The sequence below is a fragment of the Megascapheus bottae genome, chromosome 5 (assembly GCF_031878675.1).
Source record: "Megascapheus bottae isolate mThoBot1 chromosome 5, mThoBot2.hap1, whole genome shotgun sequence".
In the NCBI taxonomy this organism is placed as follows: Eukaryota; Metazoa; Chordata; class Mammalia; order Rodentia; family Geomyidae; genus Megascapheus; species Megascapheus bottae.
Genome location: NC_143513.1, coordinates 12,738,968 through 12,766,024, shown reverse-complemented (window position 1 = coordinate 12,766,024; position 27,057 = coordinate 12,738,968). Strand labels below are relative to the sequence as shown.

The 27,057-nt window shown below is 36.1% G+C and overlaps 1 protein-coding gene across 9 annotated transcripts in view; it reads left to right on the top strand.

The window, feature by feature from the left end:
• Etv1 (ETS variant transcription factor 1) overlaps positions 1–27,057 on the top strand; it is a 104,438-nt gene that overhangs the window by 838 nt on the left and 76,543 nt on the right. The window contains exons 1-5 of one of the 9 annotated variants that reach the window (XM_090332705.1): positions 630–941; positions 1,380–1,512; positions 2,574–2,661; positions 4,104–4,151; positions 13,820–13,873. In XM_090332705.1, coding sequence (XP_090188831.1) covers positions 1,468–1,512; positions 2,574–2,661; positions 4,104–4,151; positions 13,820–13,873 — 235 coding nt within the window. In that variant the 5' untranslated portion in view covers positions 630–941; positions 1,380–1,467. Of the gene's footprint in view, positions 1–629; positions 942–1,037; positions 1,249–1,379; positions 1,513–1,682; positions 1,896–2,231; positions 2,476–2,573; positions 2,662–4,103; positions 4,152–4,568; positions 4,708–13,819; positions 13,874–27,057 lie in introns of those variants that run through there. The other 8 variants (XM_090332707.1, XM_090332706.1, XM_090332701.1 and 5 more) reach the window with 8 other exon arrangements.

Sequence of the window (27,057 nt, the reverse complement as noted above, 5' to 3'; positions counted from 1 at the left end):
CCGTGCCGTGGACTCAAAGCACCTTTTCCCTCTATGTATCCATAGGGGAGACCTATTTTTGTTTTGTTTTGTTTTGTTTTTCTTTTAATATTTCCTCGCCTCGACGTCTCTGTACCTCTCCTAACGAATATCGCTTCCTCCAGATGCTCCCATCACACATCCTTTTTCCTGTCCCATGAGTTGATTTTAATTGAGCATAGGTTTTAAGCTTCCCCGCTCCCCCCTACACACACCCCCCCAAAAAAAGTTTTTATAAGCAATGGTAATGATTAACGTTGAAAAATGAGAGGAAAGACATGGGACCCAAAGGTGAGTGGGAGCGAGGTGACGGCAGGCTCCGGGTCCCGGTGTGGAGGGGCTGCAAAGGGGGGTGGGGTGCGGGTGGGGGGGCGGGGAGGTTGGGCGCACCTGGGCTTGGCGCATCGCCGCCTCGGAGTCCACACCTGAGCCGTGGCCACCGAGTTTTTAAGGGAACCGACCCAAGAGTGGACCAAACACACCGAGTAATGAGGCTCTGGCACCTCGGTAGACATGGTGTCAGCCTTCCCCAGGCGCCTGCAAGAGAAGCGGCGAGTTAGGGAGGAAGTGGAAGTTCCCCTCCTCCCCCGTGTCTTTTCCAGGGCGCACAGACTGGGCGCGGCGGGCAGAGCCCCGGCCGGGGCCGAGGGGCGCGGGAGACCCACGGGAAGGGGTTCAGCCAGCCGGCTGATTGACAGCCCGAAACCCGAGCTTGTGAAAGAGACGTGGAGCCAATGGGAGGCAGCGATCCATCAGTTTGGATTGGAGGCCCCTGGAGGAGAAGTAGAGGAAAAACCACCGAATTGAGCTCTGTCAGAGGCGCTTTCGCCTTCCAAGGGGAAGTGCTGGGCAATAATTAATGTTTTTATTCAATTGGGAGGGATTTTTTTTTTTTGCAGCCGTTCTCCCAGCGTGGCCTTCAGGTGGGTCTTTGCAGCAACTTTTCCTGTCTCTCCAGATGGTTGCATGGTGGTGGGTTGCAAAAACTCTCCGTAGGAAAGAGGCGTTTCGGTCTCTTTTTTAGTCCCGTTAGGTGCAAAGCGAGTCTTCGTGGATCGCCATTTGCTAGTTTTGCACACGTTTGCGAATCTGAGCTTCCCGGGGTACACCGACCTCCCGGAGAAACATCGAGAATGTCAATAAAATGCATAGCCTCTGCTTCAGATCTTTACTAAAAACAACAAAAATAAACCCTTCAATGGTGAACTCTCGGCTCTCTTTTGGATCCAGGTGAAGGAGGCGGTGTGTAGGGAGGGTTATTTTTGTGAATGGGACTGTGAGAGGGTAATTAGCTATGCAAATTTAAGAGCTTCATTCATGATTTTTTTTTAAGCCTAAAAGCCATCTTGTTCCCTCTCTAGGTTGCTAAAAGTCCAGACTCCGAGGAAATCTCCAGCTAAATGCTCAAAATATTAAAACACTGAGCTACTATTTGCGAAGAGCAGCAGAATGGATGGATTTTATGACCAGCAAGTGCCTTACGTGGTCACCCCTGTGAGTGCTCCGTTTGAAAGTTGCTGTTTATAAACTTGACTCCGACCCGGGTGGGGTGGGGAGAGATGAGAGGGAGGGAGGGGGTAGGGGGTTGGGACTGCAGATACTTTATCTGCTTTGTTGCCACTGTAGGGCGACTCTGCCTCCAGCAGTCCCATCTTCAAAATGAGCTTACCTTTCAGTGATTTGGATAAGGCATAGTTTTGTTTTTAATATACCCCCTCCCTCTTTTATTTTTTTTTTTCCGGATTAAAGTTTCCTTCATGAGTGGAAGCGGAGAGGGAGGACAGCAGCTGCTGGCCTCAAAGTTTGTGGCTGGGTTTCTTTGCCACATGGAAAAGAATGAAGTTGAGACAAATGCTGACACTTTTTGTTTACATGGGGTGCTTTTTGGATTTTGTTACGTTTTATTCATTTCATTCTCTCTCTCTGTCTCTCTCTCTGTCTGTCTCTCTGTCTCTCTCTCTCTCTCTCTCTCTCTCTCTCTCTCTCTCTCTCTCTCTCTCTCTCTCCTCTTGTTATTTCTTTTGGGAGTGGGGCTAAGAGAATAAAATTCATGGCATTTTATTCTAGTGTTCATCAAACCAAAGAGAGACAGGGAGGGAGGGAGGGAAGGAGGGAGGGGGGAGGGAGGGAGGGAGGGAGGGAGAGAGAGAGAGAGAGAGAGAGAGAGAGAGAGAGAGAGAGAGAGAGAGAGAGAGAGAGAGAGAGAGAGAGAGAGAGAGAGAGAGAGAGAGAGAGAGAACTAAGTGTTAAGAGTTTGGTGTTTGGATGCTGAAACACCATGAATATATATGACTGATAAACAGTAGTGTTAAGATCAGCATTGGGGAACCACTCACTTGCTGCTGGATTTCCAGCCTTAAATGAAAATGAAGGCAGAACATGAATATTAGAAGAGATCTTATCAGCGTTGTCTATTCAGAGAGAGGATCAGTAGGCTTATGTCGTGTATGCATGTGTGTACGTGTGTGTATGCATGTGTGTGTGACATCGAAGCTTTTGCAGGATTTTTATCTTAAAGGATTCTATTAAAGGATTTTTATCTTTCCCTTTTGTAGAGTCAGCGTGGGAGAAATTGTAACGAGAAACCAACAAATGTCAGGAAAAGAAAATTCATTAACAGAGATCTGGCTCATGACTCAGAAGGTGAGGTTTGATTTTTGAGCAGAACCCCTCTCCACATCCCCCCCCCCACTGCCCTTTACCTACACACTTTCGACTCTTAGAAGCTAGGGGAACACTTCAGTGTTATCTTAAAATTAAGCAACTTTGAAATTACTGAATTGAACTGAGACTTTTACTGGGAGCAATTTACATAATGGGTCAATTTGCATTGGTGAATATTTTATGTTCCTGTCACAAAGGAGGAAATAAAAACTTAACAGTGACATTCTTCTTTAATCATCCTTTTATATTTATTCTTGTCCATATGGCTTATAACTAATCTCCTACATTAAGATAATAACTTTAAAATACCCAACAGAGTAGGACAAAATAAGCAGTTAAGTTCACTGCTTATCTTCTTTCAACATTATTACAAGTTAAATAACAAATGATTATTTTTTCCTTTTACTTTATAGTGAAATCATATTGTTATCAGATTTCTTATGAGTGAGTTTGATGACTGCATTGTAAAGTCATAACATTTTGTTAATAGGCCTTAAAGTATTCTCTGAGTCATACTTCAGGCCTAATTATTAATTATACTATTTGGAAATTAGGTGGTAGCTTCTTTTTAATAAACTGTTGATAAAAGAACTCTATATTAAGTTATTTCAGCTTAATGGGGACATTCATAATGACTGGAAGTCACTTTGATTCTTTTTTGAAATCAAAGTTCTGTTTGAAATTTAAATTTAGGTATATTGAATTCAGAAACTAGCTCCAAATCTTCATACCTTAGTAGATACCTACCTCCCTTTTTCCCCTATGTGGCAAGATATAATATTTGGAGTTGACTACAGAAGTTAGAGGATTATCTACCTTTGACTTTCAACAGCTCTAAGAACTTGTATTTGAAGTTGTCTCCTTTAGTTTTGAAGCATGAGACCTGAAAATATACTTCCTGAAAACCCAAGTCTTGTTAACATCTTGTATTAAATTCAAAGATGGAAATGAAGTGTCTCCAGTCATTCTAGTCTTTTCCCTACTTTGTTTTACTTTAGCAAAAGTTGAGTATATTTAAGACAGGTTTCTGTTAATAGACCACCTTTTACTTCAGCCTTTCTCTGACTTTTACTATATACATACATGCAAATATATATATATATATTTGTTGTTGTTGTTGTTATATGTTTTGTATTTCTGAGCTTGCTTCTTAAACTGTTTCTTAAGGAGGGAAATAAAAGGGAAAGATAATTAACTATTATTTACTTGCCTAGAGATTTTTCTTAAAGTGTTGCCTAATAAGCATCAAAAGTTGGCAGGTTATTAATGTTTTTAAATAAGAATCCTATTTTCTTTTCCATCAGCTCCCTTTACCCAAATTAATACTTAATGACAATATCATGACAAACATATTTCCATTTAAAGAAGCCCAAAGCTCTGCAAATCTTGTGTTTATATCTTTGACTTTTTTTTTTTTTTAGAACTGTTTCAAGATCTAAGTCAATTACAGGAAACATGGCTTGCAGAAGGTAAGGGAAAAATGCTTAAAAGGAAGGGAGGGAGGAAGCAACGCTAGAAATGAAAAAAAAAAGACAAGAAAAAAAAGAAAAAGAAAAAACGAAGTCCTGAACTTGCTGTCTTAATGTTCAGCCCAATTAATTGAGCTCTAAAAGAGCCACCTCATGTGTCATGCATACATTAGAGCCTCTGATGAGTTTGTCTTTGGGGACTCTGGGGCTGCACTACCCAGTGTCATCACAAATTACCAGGAGAAATTGCTTCCAGCTCACAATCACATCTGCTTTTGGCAAGAACTAATGCACCAAGACTTCAAGTTCTAAGCCTCTGTTCAGATTTTAATTGCAATTGATCAGGTTTATATTATTGTACCTCAAGAGACCTCCCAGAGCAGAGCCCCGACTGGCTTGCTGTTTCCTTCAGAGCAGCGCATGTCATTATTTGGTGTTCTGGTGGAGGACTTTGCTGATGGCAGAAATTAGTTTCTCTGGGTTCATCAGGACGGGATGCTTCAAGATTTAAGTGCAAGTGTCTTCTTTCCGCCCTGCTCACAACACAGAACGTTAGGTGTGTATGCAATACTTAGGAAATCTATGGGTTTAAAATAAATCTTGGGGGATTTGGGGATTAAAAAAATGTCTATCCTGTGATGGTTATTGAAATTGACTTTTGCTATTTTGTCACATTTATTAGGATTTATTTACTATGGCAAGGAAACATTGAAAGGAATTTGGAATAATTTTTGATGAAATTTTATTTTGTGCAACTTTTTATCTAGGAAGGATAGTTTGGCTTTAGTTAAAGCTTTTTGCATTTTCAGAAATGCCTGCATTTGGGGATTTTTGTTGTTGTTGTTGGCTTCTATAATTTGAAATTCTCTTTTGGATTTAATATGTCAAATGATACATTGGTTTCTGATCTGCTGTGTGAGGAACACAAAGAGAAAGTTATAGATACTTAAACATTAAGTGTAATTGTGTTTGTGTTTTCACATACTATGGGAAACCTGGTTTTTGGAACAGATTTGAAGAGGGCTAAAAGTAAAGTCTGTGATTTAACACAAGTATTGCAGGGCTACTTTCAGCTGACTGGAGCATTTTATCCGTTTTATCTGGTGGTCTTGAATACAGTTGATTAAGTTGCTTTTAGCATGTGAAATAAGTTTCTTTGTGTTGATGATACTCTAGCTCTCCAAAAAGCTTTTTACAATCTTTATGAATCATTAAGTCAAATAGCTTGCTTAATAGTTTTTTGAAAGTGTGACTGAATCTGTATGTTAATGAAAGGTAAGTATTAATGAAAGTTTGGACTACAAGTAACGGTCAATTTTGCTTGTCTATAAATGAAACTTATTGCAACAGATTACTTATTATTGGAACATGAACCATATATTTGAATATAGCTCTTTCATAGAAAATGTGCAGACGTTCTTTTTTATATTAACTTTTATCTCTTCATTTTGTGAAGATGCAGGATAAGAGGACTTATATTTATTAGAGAATTTACTCACCTAAAATAACTTAAAATGCATGTTTTCATTGCTGTGGAAGGTTTGTTCTTAAGATGTTTAATTCTGATTGATTCCAAGTCAGTGTACTTTTTTGAAGATTTGAATATGCATAGCAACTCTGTTTCTGGAATTTTAAAGTGAGGAATCTGTGGCAGACTTACCATTTTATAATCAGTTTTAGTACATTGTAAACTTGACTTGTTTTGTGTTTTGTAACCTTAGAGAAATGATTTAAATAATTATTCTGAATTTATCTTTGAAAACTTTGCATGGAATATTCTTATCCATGATTAAGAACATGCCTATAAATGAATCTGGAAATTGTATTTATATGAAATGAGCTTAGAAAATGACTGATATATCTGGATGAACATAGGCTTCCACTTAGAAAAGAATTCATAAGCTTAATTAAATTCAGAAATTAATCTTGAGTGTTTTATTGAATACCCAGGTGTGCAACTATTTACAAACTGTGAATAAGATTGCATTTTAGGATTATTTAAACATCTTCAAAGTAGTTTACATTAATTTTTCAAATCATGATATAAGCAAAAGGTATAATTTAATGTTTTCTTACTGTTAATGGGCTCCACATTCATTTTTCTTTTTAGCAATTAAATATAATTATTTCTTGGCCCATATGTTTTAGCTTAACTTATCCCATTCCTTTAGCAATATTAGCTAAGAAGGGATTCACATTACTCTAGTTTATTTGTAGCTATTTGTCCATTTATGTACTTCTGGACATCGAAAACATTGCTAAATTGGCACACTATGAACCATATACATATTTCTTTTCATGCTCTTCATCAGCCAAGTAAGTGACCATGGACTCTAAGACATCTTGACCTTTTGAAAAAAACGCTCATTGGCAATTACCCAAGTTCTCTCATCAGTTAGAATCTCACTGGGAGGTTAAACAGGTCTAAAACAATCTTATTAGAGGTGAGACTCAACTTAGTTGTGATGATAGACATGTTTAAAGAAATAAGCAGAGTTCCTAAATGGTTAAAAATGATACATCTTAGCATGTTTAATTTGTTTCCTCCAAGAACTTTTATAATTTGTACTAAATGTGGCATATGTGTTAGTTATAAGTAGATTATATTATGGATTTATCTCTAAGGGGAACTTGGGATAGATAAGACATGGCTATTTGAGTTGAGGTTGGAACCAGAGCTAGTATTTTCAATTCAGTGAAGTCCTCGGAAAAACACATTTCATTGGCCTCCCCTCCAAAATTTATTTCCATACAGGAAATTAAAATGCGTTTGTGAAGAATATAACTACATTAATTTCACTTTCAAAGCACTACATTGTAGTTTAAAAGTTTTAACCAAATATACCACTGCTTAAAATAAGCATCTTATTCTGAAGAAAACAGAAAACCTAATGTTTAGAGTATATGGAAGAAGACTCTTTTTTTTTTTAATGAGAGGCTCTTCCTATTATAAATTTTAACATGGCTATTTTATATTATTGTTTTATTATGTACAACCCTTTATCAGTTCTCTGACTTTTGAAATAGATTGCTAATGACAGAAAGACAGTTGGAATTATTTGATCCCATCAAATAAATTCAAACCTAATACTAGCCACACCATAGTAACTTCTGGCTCTAAATCAGCTTTTTAGCACTTTAGTAACTGGCATCCTAAAATGTCATAGTTAAAATGGAAGCTCTAACATCAGGGACAGAAAAAGAAGGATGTGAAAAAAACTGAATTAAGAAAAGGATCGCGTTCTTCAGAACTTGCTTCTCCTAATTTACCCACAAACACAGAGCTTAAAGATAAATAACCAAGTCAAGTATAAAGCTATTGCAAACACCCAGTTTTTACTTTTGAATGTTATTTTGCTATAGGTCTAGATCCTAACTTTTTAAAGAAGAAGTCAGCCCTTGCGTTGTTGTCATCAGAGTGAAATGTTTCTTAGTGGTTTAGTACCGGAAGTTCCCAAACTTCTATCTCCAAGAATAATCTTCCTATACCCAACTGTATTATTACTGCAAATAAGATTTTTTTCCTTTTGTTTTTGTGTAACCTTCAAATGATGGTCAGGTTCAACAAGTAATGCTGAATTCATATTCAAGATGACTGTTAAAAGATTTCTTAAACCATGTATGCTGTTGTGACTCACAGTATGTGACATCCACAATACAGAGCAATCATCAGGAACTTATTTTCATTGTTCACAAATTCTGCTTCTTCTCTAGAAAATGGCACTGCATATGGGTTCCTGTGTCTTTTACTTTCTTTTTGCCACATACAGTGCAGTAAAGAACACTGGCTCTAAAAACTATATTTTATGTGTATGTGTGTGTGTGTGTGTGTGTGTATGTGTGTGTTTGTGGATTACACAAAATAGGAAGTGGGAATTCAGCATTAAATTCAGAAGTCCATAAATATTCTTAGATTTGAGCAAGAGTTCATTCATGCTGTTTGTATATTGGTGTATAGTATACCAGGAAAAACTGTAAAATATTAAAGATTTCTTTATGTATACTTTTAAACATAGCAGAGTGAGTAAATTTAAGTATTCATTTAAAATATGTGATTTTTAAAAAATCTAAGTTTGTTTAACAAAATAGTAAATTTTTTTGAATGGCAAAACTGGATTTGATGTAGTATGATGTAGTTTTTCTAGAACATCTTAATAAATGTCAAATAAATGTTCTTAAGATTTTTCTAGTTCAGTTACTTTCTTGCATTTCATAATTTATTTTCATTTCTTTGATTTGCATACAATGCTGCAGTTATTATTAATAATAGTCAGAAATATAGCATTAGAGAAAGTGTTTGGCTACAAACAACACTTAGCTGTCTTTGAGTTTCCCTTCAGTTTTCAAGCCCCTGTGGGTCAATTTAGTTGGAAATTGACGCTTATTTGAGACTCCAGACAAACTTCATGGTTTCTTTCTTTTACAGCATATCCAAAGAACTTACAAATTATTGAAGGTGTTTCTGTCATGGGAAATTCCCCTTACCCTTTTTTTTTTTCATGAACTTACAAAGTATTGAAGGTGTTTCTGTCATGGGAAATTCCCCTTGCCCCATTTTTCATCTGCTTAAGTATGTTTATATTTTGGCATTAATTAGTGCTTTTACATGGGTACAGTCAGTCGTTTTCACGTTAAAACCGGATGTGCTATAAAACTAGGCTTAGTGGACTCCTGATTATTTTGTTCCATGGCTTGAGGCTTATTTTAGAATTAAGTTCCTCTGTGCAAAGATTAATTTTCTTTTTGTTTTACTTTTATTTAAAATAAAACTTGTATGCCTTTAGAAAGTTTGTTTCTAGCTCTTTGATTCAGAATGAAATGCTTCAAAGCTCTACAATACTACATTATATTCTTAAGAGGAAACACTAGATTTTTTTTCTTTGTATTGCTGGGGATCAAACCCAGGACCTCTCCTATCCTAAACAAGTAGTCTATTACAGAGTCGCACCCCCAATTCCTTTAATTCATTCCCTTCTTTTCTTCCTTCCTTCCTTCTCACATCTTTCCTTCTTTCATTTCCCTCTTTTTCTTCTTTCGTTTTTATTAGTAGTGCACACTTAAATTTCTGTAGCAAGTTACTCAGTAAAGCATGAAGGGTTAAATGTGTGTGGGGGGGTATGCATATGTATATGCATGCGGTATGCGTGCGTGCGCGCACACTTACACACACACATATGTATATAAACTTGCCATTTCTTTAAATATGTTTCTGAAAGGATCTGAGCTCTATTTGAGGTCCAGCAATAAAACTGTGTTTATATTCCAAGTTCAAGTTTACTTGAGTTAGTTCTCTGGAAGGGTGTGACATGAAAAGATTGTGGTTGGGCCACATGGCTCAGGCTGGACTGTGTTTTTGTGAATGGAGGCAGAACTCCAGTTCTGCCTGCTTGTCTTGAGGAATGGCTGAGGAGATCAGCTGTCTCATTCACTGGCAGAAAGAATGACTCATACATCTTCCGCCTTGTTTGGCTCCAGGTCATTGTTACAGTGGATAGAACTGGTTTTAATTAAATATTAACCCTTTTTGTACTTGACATTTGTTTTATTTCTAATCCCCCAGTTTTAACAGAAAAACCAATAGTCTGTTAGTTTGTAAAAATGGGAGGAATTTTTTATTTGCCTGTAACTAACCTTTAAAAATTTTTAACCGGTTGCTTTTTCTTAAGTACTAAATATGGTTTTATTTAAAAGTTAAAAATAAGTGTAAAGGCAAGCTGTATTTAAAATTGTCCACCCCTGAGGCACGATTACTTAAGAAAAGGATATCGAAGTTAAAAATGAGAGTTGATGTTTCTGTGACATTTAGGGCAGGATTGATATTTTAATGAATTTCTTTCCACTAATATGTATTGCTATGTAGTAAAAAAAAAAAAAAGAAAGAAAGAAAATAGAGGAGAAGAAAACAACAACTTGGATAATAAGCTAGGTAAAGCTAATAGCTGACCATGCAAATACTATCCTTTTAAAGCTGAGATCCTGAGACTTGATGGCAACTTGTCTATTAATGTACAATGAACCGATAGAGCCGCTTCAGCTATTACCAATAAAATCTACGTCCTTAATCTTCTTGAAAGCCTTTTATTGGTCTTTTGGTATGTATTTTCTCATCTTCTCCTTTCCTTCTCTTCTCCTTCCTCTTAATTACATGAGGTAGAGAAACATTTTTATTCCCTAACGGTGATCATTTAAGCACAGTTTACAATAGAGAACAGCAGAAAAACAGTTTTTAAAAATATTGTTAATTTTCAGCTTTGGAGTTGGTATGGCTCACCACAAATTTTCAGGCAGCTGTACTTTGCTTCTTCACAAAATTCTCCTGAATTAAAGGAGAGGGGGAAAAAAGGGAACGAATGATACAAGTGTGGCAATACTTTGTCATATTTTCCTTGCCCAGATCCAACTTGTGTTTTTAGTTAAAATGCTTTCCTTTGACTCCAAATTGAAATTAGAGGTATACTTAAGCCTTTGTCTATTTAAGTAGCATGCAGCTTCATTTGGTCTATTCAGTTTCTTAAGATCAGCTTCTGTGAAAATGTGAGTCATATGTTTTTTGTTAAAATTCTGTAATATGTTCAAGCATAAGTGTGAAGTATTTATTCAGTATGTTAAGGAAAGGATTTTTGTACTGAAATAGTAATTCTTATCTTTCTCTCTTTCTGTCTCTCCCTTCCTTCCTTCCTTTCTTCCTTCTTTCCTTCCTTCCTTCCTTCCTTCCTTTCTTCCTTCTTTCCTCCCCTCCTCCCTCCCTCCCTCCCTCCCTTCCTTCCACAGATGGTTAGTATGCAGTTATTTTCTCTGTATCTGTGAGACATAGTTTCAGGATTCTGTCCCCTAGATGTCCCCCTCATTTGTCAGTACCTACCCATCATCAGGGACTTCTAATCTGTACTTACAACTATAGAGCTGGAACTTTGATTTAGGACATAAAGAGAAAAAAATAACCTAGCCTTTAGTCTATTCATATTAAAATTTTCAATTATAATTACACATTGACTGTTTTTAACTGTTCCTGGAAATGAGATATTTAATGTTTGATTTCTTTAAAAGCACAATATTTGTCATGAGGGATAATTTGATACCTCTATATCTGTGTTTAAATCTTAATTTAGAGAGAACATTGGAACATCTGGATATAGTGAGGACAGTGTAGAATGATTGCATACTTGGTATTAACTACTAGATATATACTAAACAACAATTAAATTATTTCTGGTGTTTATTTTAAAGTATACTACCTTCCTGATAACTATGAGAACAATCAAGCTTATGTAATGTCAAAAGATAGTTATGTCTTTTTTTTTTTTTTTTTTACCTGTCCTGAGGCTTAAACTCAGGGCCTGGGCACAGTCCTTGGACACTTTTTGCTCAGTGCTAGCACTCTGCCACTTGAGCCACAGCACCACTTCTGGCTTTTTCTGTGTATGTGGTTCTGGGGAATTGAACCCACAGCTTTGTGTATGCTAAACGAGCACACTACTACTCGGCCATGCTCCCAGCCCTGTTACGTCTTTTCTTGTCTCCAATTTAACGCATTAGATTCTTGTCCTTGGTAACAAATACACACACACAAAAAAACTGGAAGTGGTGCTGTGGATCAAGTGGTAGAAGCTAACCTGAGAAAGCCCAAGAACAGAGCTCAGGCTCTGAGCTCAAGCCCCAGGACTGACAAAAAATAAAATAAAAAAATAACAATTAAAGGAAAAGCTACCATCTTGTCTTCAGTATAAGTTGGGAGAGTAAACAAAGTAATCATTAAAATACTTTTCTGTTGTGATTATAGAAAAGAAATACTTGAGTATAACATTGTTTAAATATTTCATGTAATCTTTACCAAAACCAAAATACAAAACACAACCTTTTATTATCACGCTTAAACTAGTAGGTTAACATAATGTACCCAAATTTATATAGGTAGCAAGGCACAGATCTATTAGTTATTGATATTTAGTGTCATTATTGCAATGATTGTATTAGACACAGTGGCACTTGAAAAGAAAACCTTCTTCTGTGTATGCTGACCAAATAGGCATCCATTATATCTTGAAATTATTCTTGATTTTGTTTAATGTAGTGGAGGAAATGGTGTTTCTCAATAAAGTTAAGTTTACATGATCGGAAGAAGTTTGCTAGAAAACAACTGAGTGCCAAACTGCTTATATTTGATATTTTAGTGACAAACAAGACTATCAATAGATAGTCATGTTTTAATAATACAACCCATAAACTTTCAGTCTGCCAAATAGTTCTGTTTGAAAAATGCACTTTCCATACAGAATAGGCTACTTTAAACAAATTGTTTGGTGTTTGTTTTTAATGTAACTTGGTTGCATTACAAAGTTTCAGTGTTAGTAATTTTACAATACTAATCAGGTAATACTAGCTAATTAAGTTATAGTTATAGTACTTAGAGTTACAAGAGGATAATGAATTTTATTTTTTAAGTTTAAATTAACGTAACTTCCCATTTTATTTTTTTGGCCAGTCCTGGGCTTGAGCTCAGGGCCTGAGCACTGTTGCTGGACTTTCTCAAGCTAGAGCTCTACCACTTGAGCCTCAGCACCACTTCTGGCTTTTTTTCTATGTATGTGGTACTGAAGAATCGAACCTGGGTCTCTGCATGCTAGTCAAGCACTCTACCACTAGGCCAAACCCCTGGCCCATAACTTCCCTTTTATGTAATTTGTGTGTGTGTGCGTGTGTGTGTGTGTGTGTGTGTGTGTGTGTGTGTGTGTGTGTGTGTGTGTGTGTATTTGCCCAAACTCATTTTTCTAATGTTCTGTTTGGAATGAGTTATTTCTATGTCCAAACTAACTGTGATGAAAATATTTCTGAAGTGAAAATGTAGATTTGTATTTTGGTCATTGTCAAATGCCCTAGGTCCATGCTATTCAGTGTTTTTCCTTTACAAAAAATACATAAGTCATTTGACATCAAAACTGATGAACCAGGGATAAGTCATTTTGTTAGTGCTGAAGACCAGCCAGGAAAATATTTTTTATAAAAATTTGGCATTTGTTTTATTGTTATTTTTATTATGATGATTACAATTATTGCAATATATTACTTTGTTATGTGTGACCCAAATTACTGGCAGGTCTTTTCATTTTTAAAAACTTTGTATCATTCCATGGTTAAAGTTAGGAACATGTTTTGAAGTAATGGTAGTTGAATTTGTCAGGGTTGGAACATATCAGAAGTCATCATTTCTAAAAATGCAAAAGGATGTGTGTACAAGCTGACCGTGACTGAAAAGAGTCGAATTGCTCATTTAGATGGGCTGCTTTAAACCCTGGCAGTGGTGAATTGAAATACCTTTGGCTCAACTCTTGCAAAATAAAACCCCGCAGGAAATAGAAATCCTGTAGCTTCTTTTATTTTGTGTCTCTTTTATTTCTATCTGGCAAGTGAAATTGATAGGAACTACACCTGCCACCATATTTGTGACATATTTATGTTTTCTAGTTGACATCAATGGGCCCTTCTGTTTTCCCTCCTAAGTAGTTCTGACTGTCAAGGCCATTTTAAATAGGTGCTTATTGGCAAGTAATCATAGGTTTGATCTCAGCCTAAAAAGACCTTGCCTGACAGATTTGATTTGACATTCCTTATGCCTTGGCAGTTCCTCTCTTAATTTAAAAAAATCTTTTTTTTTTTCTTTCATTCTTCAGCTCAGGTACCTGACAATGATGAGCAGTTTGTGCCAGACTATCAAGCTGAAAGTTGTAAGTACATGTAATGTGAGTCACCTCTTGCTTCTTTCCTGTTATTTCTTTCTTTTTTCTGCCTTCTTCTCATTGCTAAGTTTCTACTTCTAACATTGAGACACTGTCTGTTTTAGCTTGTCGTCATAAAGTGATTTTTAATTGTCAGCTTGCGACATGAGCAGAGTCACTGTAGGACTTGAACAAGGCTTCCAGAAGTGGGCAAACCAAGCTGCTTAAGATGCTTCTTCTGTTCTCCATATTTGGTGCATATCCTTGGAGACAGACCAAGGTGTGATACATGAATGTGCAAGTGTTTAATTCCATTTTGCCAGTTTGCACACAAGGAATAGTCTGGATGCTGGTGGGAGACAGAGTGAAAATTTGACTGAGATTCCTTTTTGCAGAATTTGGAAAGGCTTCTGAACCAAGCATTCATCGGATTAGGCCAGTATTTTATGTTACCTCTTTTCCTTTTTAGCTTGAAATGTCCTGCTTTTAGGTTGTAAGAACACAAGCGGAAGCAGCCACTGGCCTGATTCAGGGTACTTCCTGTGTCCTTTCTCTGACCTTGCTCCTGAGAATACATGACAGCCTTACTGTCAGAGAATTCATGAGGAGTGATTCATGGGATGCTTGCCCTCCCTTAATTGCCAAGTGAGCACAAACATAGTTGCCCCAGGGTTTATTGCTGATATTTATACTTTGCCATTATTCCAGCTCACTGTAGCTACTGACCCAAGAAGAAGTAAGGGAAAGAAGCTACATTAGTCCTGCCTTCTCTGCAGGGTTATGTACTAAGAAATTCTGTGGATGTCTCAAACTATGCATAGTTCAGAACATTGTACTACATATGCAATGGTTTTTTTTCCTTATCCTTAATTTATAATTCTGGCACAAGTAACAAATTAGAAAATAATAATAAGATAGAAGAAGCGCCTGGGGATGTGGCTCATGCTTCTTTTATCCTCCCTACTCAGAAGGCTGAGTTCTAAGAATTCAAATTCAAACCATCAGAGCAGAAATACAGCTAGACTCATGTCTAATTAACCAGCAGAAAGAATAACTATAGGTAAAGCTCAAGTGGTAGAATGCCAGTTTACCTAAGAGAGCCAAAGGCTCTGACTAAAAATCCTAGTAACAGCATGAAATAACAACAACAAAAAAGTGAGGGGAGGGGCGGGACTTTGGCCTAGTGGTAGAGTGATTGCCTAGCATGTACGAAGACCTGGGTTCAATTCCTCAGTACCACATTCATAGAAAAAAAGCCGGAAGTGGTGCTGTGGCTCAAGTGGTAGAGCAGAGCTCTAGCCTTGAGAAAAGCCCAAGGGCAGTGCTCAGTCCCTGAAGTCAAGCTCCAGAACTGACAAAAAAAAAGCAATTATGACAATATTATAAAAGTTACTTAAATATTAAAAATTATTTCTGATACTTTCTATTTCATAATTTTGGGCTGAGGTTGATGGAAAGACCATAACTGAAAGTGGAAAATGGCACCGGCTATAATAAGGAGGGTGGCTTTCATGCCACACTGACTATGACATTAGCCTAATAGCTCTTTATTCTGTTGGTATTGCATACCAGGGCACTGATAGTCTCAGATGAAGCTGAGATGTGTGCTTCCTTACAATGTGTGAAACGGTGTTTTACACCTTAATCACCTTAATGTCATAAATACTTACATTACTTCAGATAGAAAATGCTTACTGGAAATGTTTTAAATTTTTGTTTGCTAAGCTCAATTTCTCTGAGGCAAAGAGGATATGAGAGGTTTCTTGTAGATTTTCTTCCAATGGCTCATTTTTAATATTTATTTATTTCGCTTACTGGCATCAGAACTCAGAGGCTCACATTTGGTTGGCTTGCTTACTTGGCTGTACTCTACTATTTGATCCATGCCTCTATTGTGGCTTTTTGATGATCATTTGGTTATAGAGTCCTACTGACTTTTTTGCTTGGATTGGTTTTGAAGCACTACTCTCTGAAACTCAGCTTCGTGAGTAGCTAGGATTATAGGTGTTATCTCTATGTTCCAACTTTTAGTTCAGCTTGACTGAATATATACTGACTTGACATACATATGTATAGATATAGTGTCAAAATATGCTTGACACAAAACTTGATTATTTTAAGTGTAGTTTTCAGTGGTTCTTTGCGTATCGACATTGTTGTACTATGAGACTATCTCTAGAACCAAATGAAAATTTTACCCATAAAACAATAACCTTTCATTTCACTGTTCCCTAAGCTGCTTCTAACCTGTTCCATCAGCATTAGTTCCAATCTGAGAATAGAATATTGTGTGCTTTTAGATATCTACATGCAGGTATTTGACATATGGTTTCAAGAAACATATTCAGTAGTATTATAGACTTTAATTAAAGATCCTTAAAAACTCCCAGAAGAACAAGGATTAAGCATGGTAGCTGTTCAAGGGCTCCCTTATTGATTAAAGTGTGGGAAGACAATAAGCCATATTGCGAACATTTCTCTTCCGGTGGGTAACTTAGATATTTCCTAAAAGCTAAAACTGTCAACTGAGTGAAATATTTAGTCTCTTTGAGTCATTCATTATGCATCTGAAGAAAGTGGTAATGATTCCAACACAATACTATCCACATTTTCCATAAAATACCAAATGCGGGGCAGAAAGAAATCATTTAGAGTGTCTTGTTTATACATGTTTATACCTTTTCTTATTTGATATCTTACCAGCTTTTCTTATTCTTCAGTATTTTGTTGGCTTCAAATAATCAGTATTGGTCACAGCAATGTGACTTTTTCTCTTTTCTTTTTCTTTCTTTGATTAGTTCTCCTTATTCCACTCTGCTGTTCTTTCCTCCATTTTGGGAATTTCCCTTTCTTGGGGCTAGGTCCCCAAATCCTCCATTTTACATGCTCCAAGTCCATGCTCTCCAGTAGAACTGTGCTGGTGTAAATACATTGCTGTGGGTCAGTGGAATAAATCTTAGTCACATGGACCATTAAACACAAGAAATGTGCCCTGTGAACTACCAAAATGACCTTTTAATTTTAGTTAATTTTGAGCCCTTCAACTTTAAATGAATGTGGATAATAGTTACTGCATTGCTCAGTGTGATCACAAAGAGCTGTTTACCATATTCTCAGCTCCAGCTTGGTGGTCCATCCGAGGTCATCCTCTTGCAAACCAGAAAAAAGGCAACATCTCTGGACTGATCTCGTCAACTTTCCGTTGGGTGTTGGTGTAAAACCGTCTTTAAACACCAACCCTAGTCTTCCATGTAATGCTTTATAGATAACTTACATGCAGCAAGTCCAATGTTGTAATCATTGTTTCCTGAACAAAATTTCCCTTCTAATTCTTTGCTTGGTTTTCTAAGTTAATGCTATTGTTATCCACAAGGAAAATCTAGTTTATCTTCATTCACCTCAGTTCCTTACCATATCCCTACAATCTTGAACCAATTTGATTCTTCCTTTTCAAAAATAATCTTCAGGGCCCAGAGTTTGGCCTAGTGGTAGAGTGCTTCCCTAGTGTGCATGAAGGCTCGGGTTCGATTCCTCAGTACCACATACATAGAAAAAAGCCAGAAGTGGTGCAGTGGCTCAAATGGTAGAGCTCTAGCCTTGAGGAAAAAAAAAAGTCCAAGGACAGTGCTCAGGCCCTGAGTTCAAGTCCCATGACTGGCAAAAAAAAATTATCTTCATTTCATTGCCTCTACTCTGTTCTTAGTCCAGTTCGTCCATTCACATCCACATGCTGCCTTGACTGAGCTGCATCAGCCTTTACTTTGTTTCTTGGCCTTACTTTTCTTTTAATCTACCCTTTGCAATGACAATCACATACCACCATCTAGCCTTAAATCATTTTGTTCTTAAATCTCCTGCAGGACAAAGTCCTAATTCTTGGGTTGTTCAGGAAATTATTCCATAACCAGGACTTCACTACCTTTGAACTTTGAACTCTTGCTGCTTCAGCACCCAGTCCCTTTTCATTCTCTGCATTTTCAATCCTAACCTTTTCGATTGTTCAAGCAGATCAGATCACAGTTTTGGGTTTAGCTTTGCTTTGGAAGTTTTCACATTTTCTCTGTGTGCTTAGGATCTTCCTTTTTCATATGCAGCTTAGTCTTTCTTAGCCTCTCATTGCTATCTTTAGACTATAGCACTAGCTGGACTCCAGAAGCTCCTGTCTTCCAGAGTAGTTTGAATGCACACATCTATCTGTGCATATAGACTGTGAACTCCTTGATGATGCAGGAAATGCATTTAACATGCCTGGAATGTTCTAGGAGCATAACAAGGGAAATTGTTATAATCATCGTCAGCTACTAAGTATTAGTTTTCTCTATATTTTAGAATTATGGATCCCCTTTTAAGACAGAGATGTGATAGTGTTACAATGTATGTAACCTTAACTGGGAAAACATGCTAAAACAATAAATGTTTGTGCATACATTTTTAGAGCAAAATAGTTATTATTTTACTCAATTTGTGCCTACTGATAATTTAAAAAACATGCTTAGTGTCTTGTGAATGAATCGTGTATGAGACTTATGAATAACATATTTTATTATGAAAGAAATGTGTAGCAGGGTGCTGGTAGTTCATTCCTGTAACCTAGCTACTTAGTAGGCTGAGATATGAAGATCCTATTTCAAAGTCAGCCTGGGCACAAAAGTCTGGGCTACTCTTACCAATTGACCTGCAGAAAACAAAAAATGGGGTTATAGTTCAACTGGTATAGCACCAGCCTATGAAAAAAACCCTCAATATCAACAATAAAAAAACAAGCAAGAGCTTAAGGCCCTGGCTTTAAGCCCTAGTAACTGGGGGAAAAATGTATAAACAAAAGTAAACAAAATGTGGCATAGCCCAATAAAAAGAGAGATGAAATATGTATTTTAAGTTTTTGTTGACTTCATTAGACTACTGTTTAGAAGTGCTGCTCAGCTAATATCACTGGACTAAATGAAGGGCAAAGGAGAAATGATTTAAAAAGATATGAGGCTCATTGGGTGTCAACTATTAAGTAGATTTTTGGGTGGAGGTTATGAGATATTGAAACTGAGAAGATATGGTCTTCAAAATGACTTTTATATATGTGTCGGTGTTGTTTGTCATCTTTGGTTAGGTTTCTAAATCTACATAGAGAAAAAAAACCTCCATTTCCCTGTGAGGCCTGTCTATAAATTCTACAGGATTACTTTTTCAAATGTGAATAATCAGATTTCCTTACATACCTCTATGAAATAAGATTCTTCTATTTTTGCTTTTATCATTTTAGTCCTTTGGTGTTAACCAAAATTAGCTGGATGAATAGCAAAATTTTGTTCAGCATTGAATCACAGAATAGAACATATATTTCACTAGAACATGTTTGAATATGTATAGAAAACTGAAGAACACAGCATTCAAAAATGATAAAAGGAAGATTAAGTCATAACACTTGGCAATTTTGTAAAAACTTTCCTGAGCATTTATTTTTTTATTGGTAAAATATTTCAATGAAAAATCTGTAATGCAATACTATTGCTTGCTAACCTTTGAAAGATGCTAAATTTTGAAGCAAGTTTAGACATTGCAAATATATGCCGGGAAAAATAGTTTCAATAAATTATTCATTTTTTATGATTATATTTTTCACAACTTAAAGCACTTTCTTGAAATACAGATTGCTTTAGGATATGCTTTGTTTGGGAGAAATAGAAATATATCTCTTCATTGATCAATTCAGAGCCTTTACAGCATAGATGAACTTTATTTTTCTGAAGTACCACAAATTAGCATATAAACTGAACTTTTTCTAAATCATGTACCTAAAATTTAATCGCATCGATGTCACTTTTTAAGTCATAATTTTAAATTTATTTTGTCACTCATTTTTGGGAATTGACACGATTTTGTTGGTTAGGCAGTTATGTATTTTTTATTGTTTATTAACATTTACACTAATAAATCTCAGTCTGTTTTTTGTAGTGATTCACATTATACTTAATGTTCAAATTTAGATTTGCTACTCTCCCAGATTGCTGGCAGGTGCAGCTCAAGTAAGCCCAATCCCCAACAGCACTTCTTTCTGTAAAACCAACACACTGAGTGCAAGTCAGTTGGAATGAAGGTGTGGAAGGAATGATAACATGGTTCTTTAATATATTTATTAGAGTAGATATTCTGTACTTTCTTTGCCTACCTGATATTTGAATTGTGATACTAGTGGAGTGTCCAAAAATAAGACAAACAGCATGTGAGGATTCTACGATATGGAACAATTATTACATGATACCTTCTTCATGTAGATAACATGCAAAGCTGTACTTTTTTCCCCTTGGGCATATATTTGAATGGATAATAAGTTGCCAGGAACTAATGGTGTCTTTTGTCTATAATCCTAGCTACTCAGGAGGCTGAGATAGGAGGAGGACAGTTTGAAGTCAGCTTGGACAGGAAAGTCTCTGAGACTCCCATCTCCAATTAACCCAGAAATGAAGCTGTAGCTCAAGTGCTAGCGTGTTATCCCTGAGCAAAAAAAGTTCAGGGACAGTGCTCATGCTTCCTAAAACTTCTTTAACCTTTCTTCTATTTCTCTCTCCCTGTCTCTGTTTTCCTGCAATGAAATATAAAAAGAAATAAATCTCAATAGATTATTGTTGAAAAATCTTCTTGTTTTTTTCGTCTTCCTTTCCATCTGTTTTTTTGGTGAGCATTACTGGTAGTTGAGCCATGGTCATTCATATGGAAAGCTCTTTAATATTTTGTTTTATTTTGTTTTGAATTGAAGACCAAAAGGTCTATGTAGAAACTGACTATAGCTTCTATTTTCCTAACATGCACTTGGTCAAAATTGAAGATTTCCACTAAGACTTTAATTACTTAGGCATATCATAGTAGTTCATATCTGTAATTCTAGCTCCTTAGAAAGTAGAGACAGGATGATTGAGATTTGTAGCCAGCTTAGCAAAATAAAGTGAAATAAGATAAAGTTATTGAATTTATATTAAAGCACAAGCTAAGCTGAGTGGGGAGGGGGAATACATGTTTTTCATTGCAGCTACTCAGGAGGAAGAAGCAAGAGGATTTGGGTTTGATGTTACCTCAGAAAAAAAGCATGAGACCCTATCTGAAAAAACAAAAATAACTAAAGCATACCGGGCTAGCAGAATGACTGAAGCTGCAGAGTTCTTGCCTAGGAAGTGTAAAACCTTGACTATACACAAGTAACCACCTAATACATACACATACAGCTATTTGCATTTTTTATTAAAGAATTAACATTGATTTTTACATCATATTTCAAATGTCATGTTTAACAAGTATTCAGGAAGGGAATCTTTATATACAATCACTGGCACATAGATTTTAGAACATAATTCAAATTAAGCTGAGGGTTTGTATGTCATCGACACATTATTATATATATATATAATAAAACATTATGTCTATTTTTTAATTTTCTCTTTGACTTTTTACTAATCTGTATTTTCATACATTTTTGTTACTCTCTACATATACAATGAATACTTCTTATTACTGAGACTTGATACCATGAGTTTACATAGCTTTGCTTTTTTTTTTAATACATTAGGTTCTAATGTGTATTTAGACATATCACTGTAGTCAGACTTATGCTCTGTTTCAAGGATGAATAATACCCACCACCCTCACCTGAGGCAATCTCTAAGATCTAGGTAGTGAACCCCGAGATCTCACAGAATCTGTTCCTTTGTGTATTATATTCTCTCTCCTCTCCTCGCCTCGCCTTGCCTCGCCTCTCCCCTCCCCTCTCCTCGTCTCCCCTCTACTCCCCTCCCATCCCCTCTCTCCCTCCCTCTTTCCTCAGCTATAGGTCTTGAACTCAGGACTCAGGATCAGGGCCCTGTTTTGGGGCTTTTCTTTTCAAGGTTAGAGATCTACCACTTTGAACCACAGTACCATTTCTGGTTCTCTGATGTTCTGGTTGTTAATTGGAGATAAGAGTCTTGCAAGACTTTCCTTCTCCAGGCTGGTATTGAACTGTGATCCTTAGATTTTAGACTCCTGTGTAATTAAGATGCATAAGGCATCCATGCCCAGCCTCTTTTTTCTTCTCTTCTTTCTTTTTTTTTTACTGCCTCCTTTTCCTTCCTTCTTTCCTTCCTTCCTTCCTTCCTTCCTTCCTTCCTTCCTTCCTTCCTTCCTTCCTTCATTCCTTCCTTTCTCTCTCTCCTTCTTTCTTTTTTTTTTGTCTTTCTTTTTTGGTACTGGGGGTTGAACCCCGTATATTGCACTTGCTAGGCAAGTACTTTGCCACTGAGTTACATCCCAGTCCCTCCTTTTCTTTTCTTCTCTTTTCTTTTTTCTTCCTTCCTTCTTTCCTTTCTCTCTTTGTATGTTTTATTAAGATACTCTTAAACTGATTCCCTGTGCCTACAGCTTCACATCCTTCTTTCCAGAGTTAAACTTATTATTTTCTATATCATGTTCTAAATCATATTCTGGTCCTGTAACATCTTGATTTACTAAATTGAATTTGAATTTTTGCCCTGTTGAGATTGATAAACATTTTAATAGATTTTCAACTATTTTACTCTCAGTATTGAGGCTTAATACTGAGTCCAGTCCTCTTCCTCACCCAGATATGACTGTAAACCTTTAGGAAACTCCTTGGCATCTAGCTGTGAGAGTTGACAGTGTAGATCTGGAATTCTCCTGCCAAATCTCTTAGAAATCAGATGACTCTGATGCAGCCTTCTATCAATGTAAAATGAAACATTTGTTAAATTCTGTATTTAACTAAAATACAGAAATTTCAGTCTTTTGTAATTAAGCAGATGCTATGGCTTACAAGTTATTATATAAGAGATACAATCAATTTTCTGAAAATATGTAAATAATGTAGTTTCTTTATTGTGTAGGCATAGTAATGAATCAGAAGATAAAGTCTATAGAAAAAATATTTTAAGATAACATATTGTCCTTGGTCTTTAGTCTACAGTTTTGAATTCTTTCCAATTCCAAAGTCATTTTTCTATTCCTTTTCTTTTTCTTTTAGCTTTGAGAGACCTTGGAGATTATAGTTGTCTGTCATATAAAATAATTCCTAATTTAAAAGCATGATTAGTAAATTGAAATATTCCCAGTGCTGACTGGAGAGAACCAAAGCACTGAGGTCCCTACTGTGTGCCAATTTTGCTCTGGTAGATATTCTGGTCAGAAGACTGTCTCGTCTTGATTGATCGGTGCCATTGTGCCCTCTGTCCATGACACGATTTCAGCAAGGCAGAAATTTAGTTTGATGCTGGAATTTTTTCACAAGGAATGCACTTTTTTCAGACCAAAATAGCAAACCAGTGGTAATTCTGCAGTAATACCACCTATAACATGCCCCATCTCACCTGATTTCAGAAGATAAAGTGGCTCTGGGCATGGTTTGTATTTAGGAGACATCTAATGACAAATAGACTCCATCTTGTAAGAAGCTAGAAGTCCATTAAGTTCAATAGAAGAAAGAATCTAAATTATCTTATTTGAACATGCCACTTAATCTGTATTAATTTTAGGTTAACAAGAAGCTCAGTCCCCCAGCCATATGCTACATGATGAATATGTGATGCTTTTTGCACCCTGAAATAAATGTTAGGAAAATATAATTCAGGAGAAATTAATGTGTGGGAAAAGTACCCTAAAGACCTATATGCTTATCTTAGTATATAGTATATAGTATATACTTATAAAAGTACGAGTCATAATTTTATGTATTTATTTTTGCTTGTCTTGGAGATTGAATTCAGGACCTGGGCACTGTCTCTCAGCTTTTTTTGCTCAAGGCTGGCACTCTACCACTTGAGCTATAGCTCCACTTCAGGCTTCTTGTGGTTATTTGGAGATAACAGTCTCAAAGACAGGGTAAGATGTAGCTCAGTGGCAAATTGCTAGCTTAGCAAGTGCAACATCCTCGGTTTGATCTCCAAAACCAAAAAATAAAAGACAAAAATAAGTCTCAGAAGTGGTACTGTGACTCAAGTGGTAGAGTGCAAGACTTGAGCTGAAAAGCTGAGGAACAGTGTCCAGAATTCAAGCCCCATGATGACAAAAAAATAATAACCCCATACACTTTCCTGCCTGGTTGGCTTGGAATCATGATACTAAGATCTCAGCCTCCTGAGTAGTTAGGATTACTGGCATGAGCCACTGGCACCTGCCTTTAGTCTTAATTTTAAATCATGCTCATGCTCTGGTAGATACTGTTAAGTATTTTTCATTTTACCATTTGTCTTGTGAAGATGACAATGTGAAAACCAAAAAAAAGAAAAAAAAACAAAAAGAACAAAAACACAAAAACAATTAAAAAACAAGGAAAATTTCAAAACCAGGTAAAACTCAGGTTTTATATAACTAAAGGTAAAAGATTGTATCTCAAGCCCAGTCAATTAGCCTTCTCTTTCTGTTTCATTTATCTTTTAATTTAGTCTTTATTATATCAACCATTCCTAGCAATTGACTTCTGAAGTGCTCAAAGAAAAATGTGTTGACCAATATTTTCCACTCACGCTCACTATAATAAGTAGCAAATTATTTTAAGAAAAGAGACCTATGCCTCTGATTGAAATCCACTCAACATTGAGTGGATTAGGACTTACTAAGTAAACAATATTTTTTGGAAAAATCTAAGGAAAGGTTGAGGATGAAAATTTATTTGCAGAACCAAGCACTCTAGAAGTCTTTGTTCTAATATTTTAATGTTTTTAACATAAATACATATGCATATATTGTGATATGTACAAAGACAGACACAATATTTACCAACAGCTGAAAATAAGGCCAAAGCAATAAATAATATAATTGCATTTCTCGGACACTGTTTTATATAATATGTGAATTTCATGAAATCAGATATAATGAGGAAATAATTTGAAATGAATTAGTCATGTGGAACTTTATGTCATGATCATATGCTCAGTGTTTATTAAGGGCTATTATTTTTTCCACTTTCCCTCATATAACAAGAAACGCTTAAGATTCCAAATGCATATTTGCTTTCATCTGTTATTGAATTTTCTTCTAATAAGAGTTTGGGCAGTATCTCACTAAGTAAAAATGCTAGCTTGATGTTGCTTCTTAAGCATTGCTTGTGTCTGATAGAAGCTGAAGGTGATGCCGACTCAACCCAGTTATTGACAATATATCAAGGATGACTAAATTAAAAATCAAAATGGCTGATTAAACTTTAAATAAGGACTAGATACTTTGTTTAATGGTTTTCCATGTAAACTTTTGAATATTCTTGAAATCTAGGGTTTAGCATAGTTTCTTAGTAGCTATAATAAGGCTATTCAGAAATTTGTTTCCCAGTTAACTGGTATTGCAGTCTTATTAGGAGAGATTTTGATATTCTATAGAACAGATTTTTGAACCATGATGATTCCTTTTACATCTCTTACTGAGCCCAATCTTATATTAACGTGTGTGTGTGTGTGTGTGTGTGTGTGTGTGTGTGTGTTTGTGTGTGGTCTGTAGGATCAAACTTACAGCCTTGTACATGCTACACAAATACTCCACATTGAGGTGCATCATTAGCCCATTTTTATCCACATTTCTGTAGTCAATAACAGATGACTGTGTTCTTTGCAAACAAGAATTTGATTTTATAACTTACATATGAATGTCAATAGTGAAAAAAAATCTCATATTGTGCGATTTTAGTTCATGTATTACTAAGTACATATGTCTATATGGTTGTTGTCTACACTGATACTCTTGTAGGTTGCTTCATGAAACAAAATCCATTTTGAGCTCAGCTCTGTTCAGGGCAGAGTAGTGATGGCACATTGTTGAATCAACCAGAAAAACAAAAACCAAACAAAAAGAAAACCACTTCTGCTATGATGGAGCTTATATTGAACTGAATTTCAGTAAGATGTAGTCATCCCATGATGAGTGATGTGAAATTGCCCACAGGGGAAAAGCAACATAATTATTGAGTACTCAGACTCTCCTATTAGGAGACTCTTTCCTATTAGGGTCTACAGAAAGTATGCCTGTCTTCCTTTCTTGCTTGCTGTTTGTGTATATGCGTGCGTGCTCCCATGTATGTTTTAGTATCAGAACCTGAACTCTGTGACACATACGCTTTCTTGAATTTTTTGCTCATGTCTGGCACTTGGCCTGTCTAGATTTTCTAAACCATGTGCTTTTTCTGTTGTTTCATTTTTAAAATTAGTTTATTTTTTGATAGTCCTGGTGCTTGAACTCAGGGCCTTTGCTCTGTCCTTGTGCTTTGGTTTGCTCAAGGCTAGAGCTCTACCACTTGAGCCACAGCCCCACTTCTGGCTTTTTCTGTGTATTTGGTAACAAAGAATCGAACCCAGGGTTTTGTGCATGTTAGGCAAGCAATCTACCACAAAGCCACACTCCCAGCCCAACTATACACTTTTCTAAAGCAGGTGCTTTACCACTGAACTATAGACCCAGTATTGTGCATATAAAAGCAATTGTTGCCACACACAGAACATATTTGTTCTTTAAGATTCAGTTCGAATGCCATTTATTCTCTTATTATCTTACTGAGAATGATCAAATTCCGTGTGGCAAAAATACTTTATATACCCCAACTTTAGTCTTCTTTTGATTGGCTTCTATATGGTTGGTTCATGTCCTATTTATATCTTTGACTCAAATATGGTAGTGTTTGCTGGATATTGAATTGAATTTAATAACTAGCTTCTTGAGTATTTACAATCTTTAAATTTTTTCTAATATATCCATGTGCAGGTGGCATCAGTTGTTTAATATCTAATGCAAATATCTACTTTTATTTTCCTCTGTTTTATTTTACTTTGAGAGATAATGGAAAGCTATTTACACTTATGTAACATTAGATCTAGACCTCTGTGATAGATTAGAGCTCTCTAATATATGCTATTTGATACTCTTATCTCACAATACATTTCTCAGCAGTCTCTGTTTTAGCACAAATACTCTGAGTAACTCTGTATTGTTCTCATTTTATATAAAGGAAAATCCAGGGCACAAAATAATCAAATCACTAAGGCGTGTGATGAATGAAATTACACAGCTCAGCTCTCCAGCTCATAGTTGCTTGGTTGATGCAGATCTTTTTCCTTCTAGGACAACCAGTAATTAGACCAATTACAAAATTTCATAACTATTTCTACCCTGAAAAGATAAAAACAAAAACAAAAGTAAATGGTTAAAGCTGGTCATGTTGGTCTGTGTTATAATGC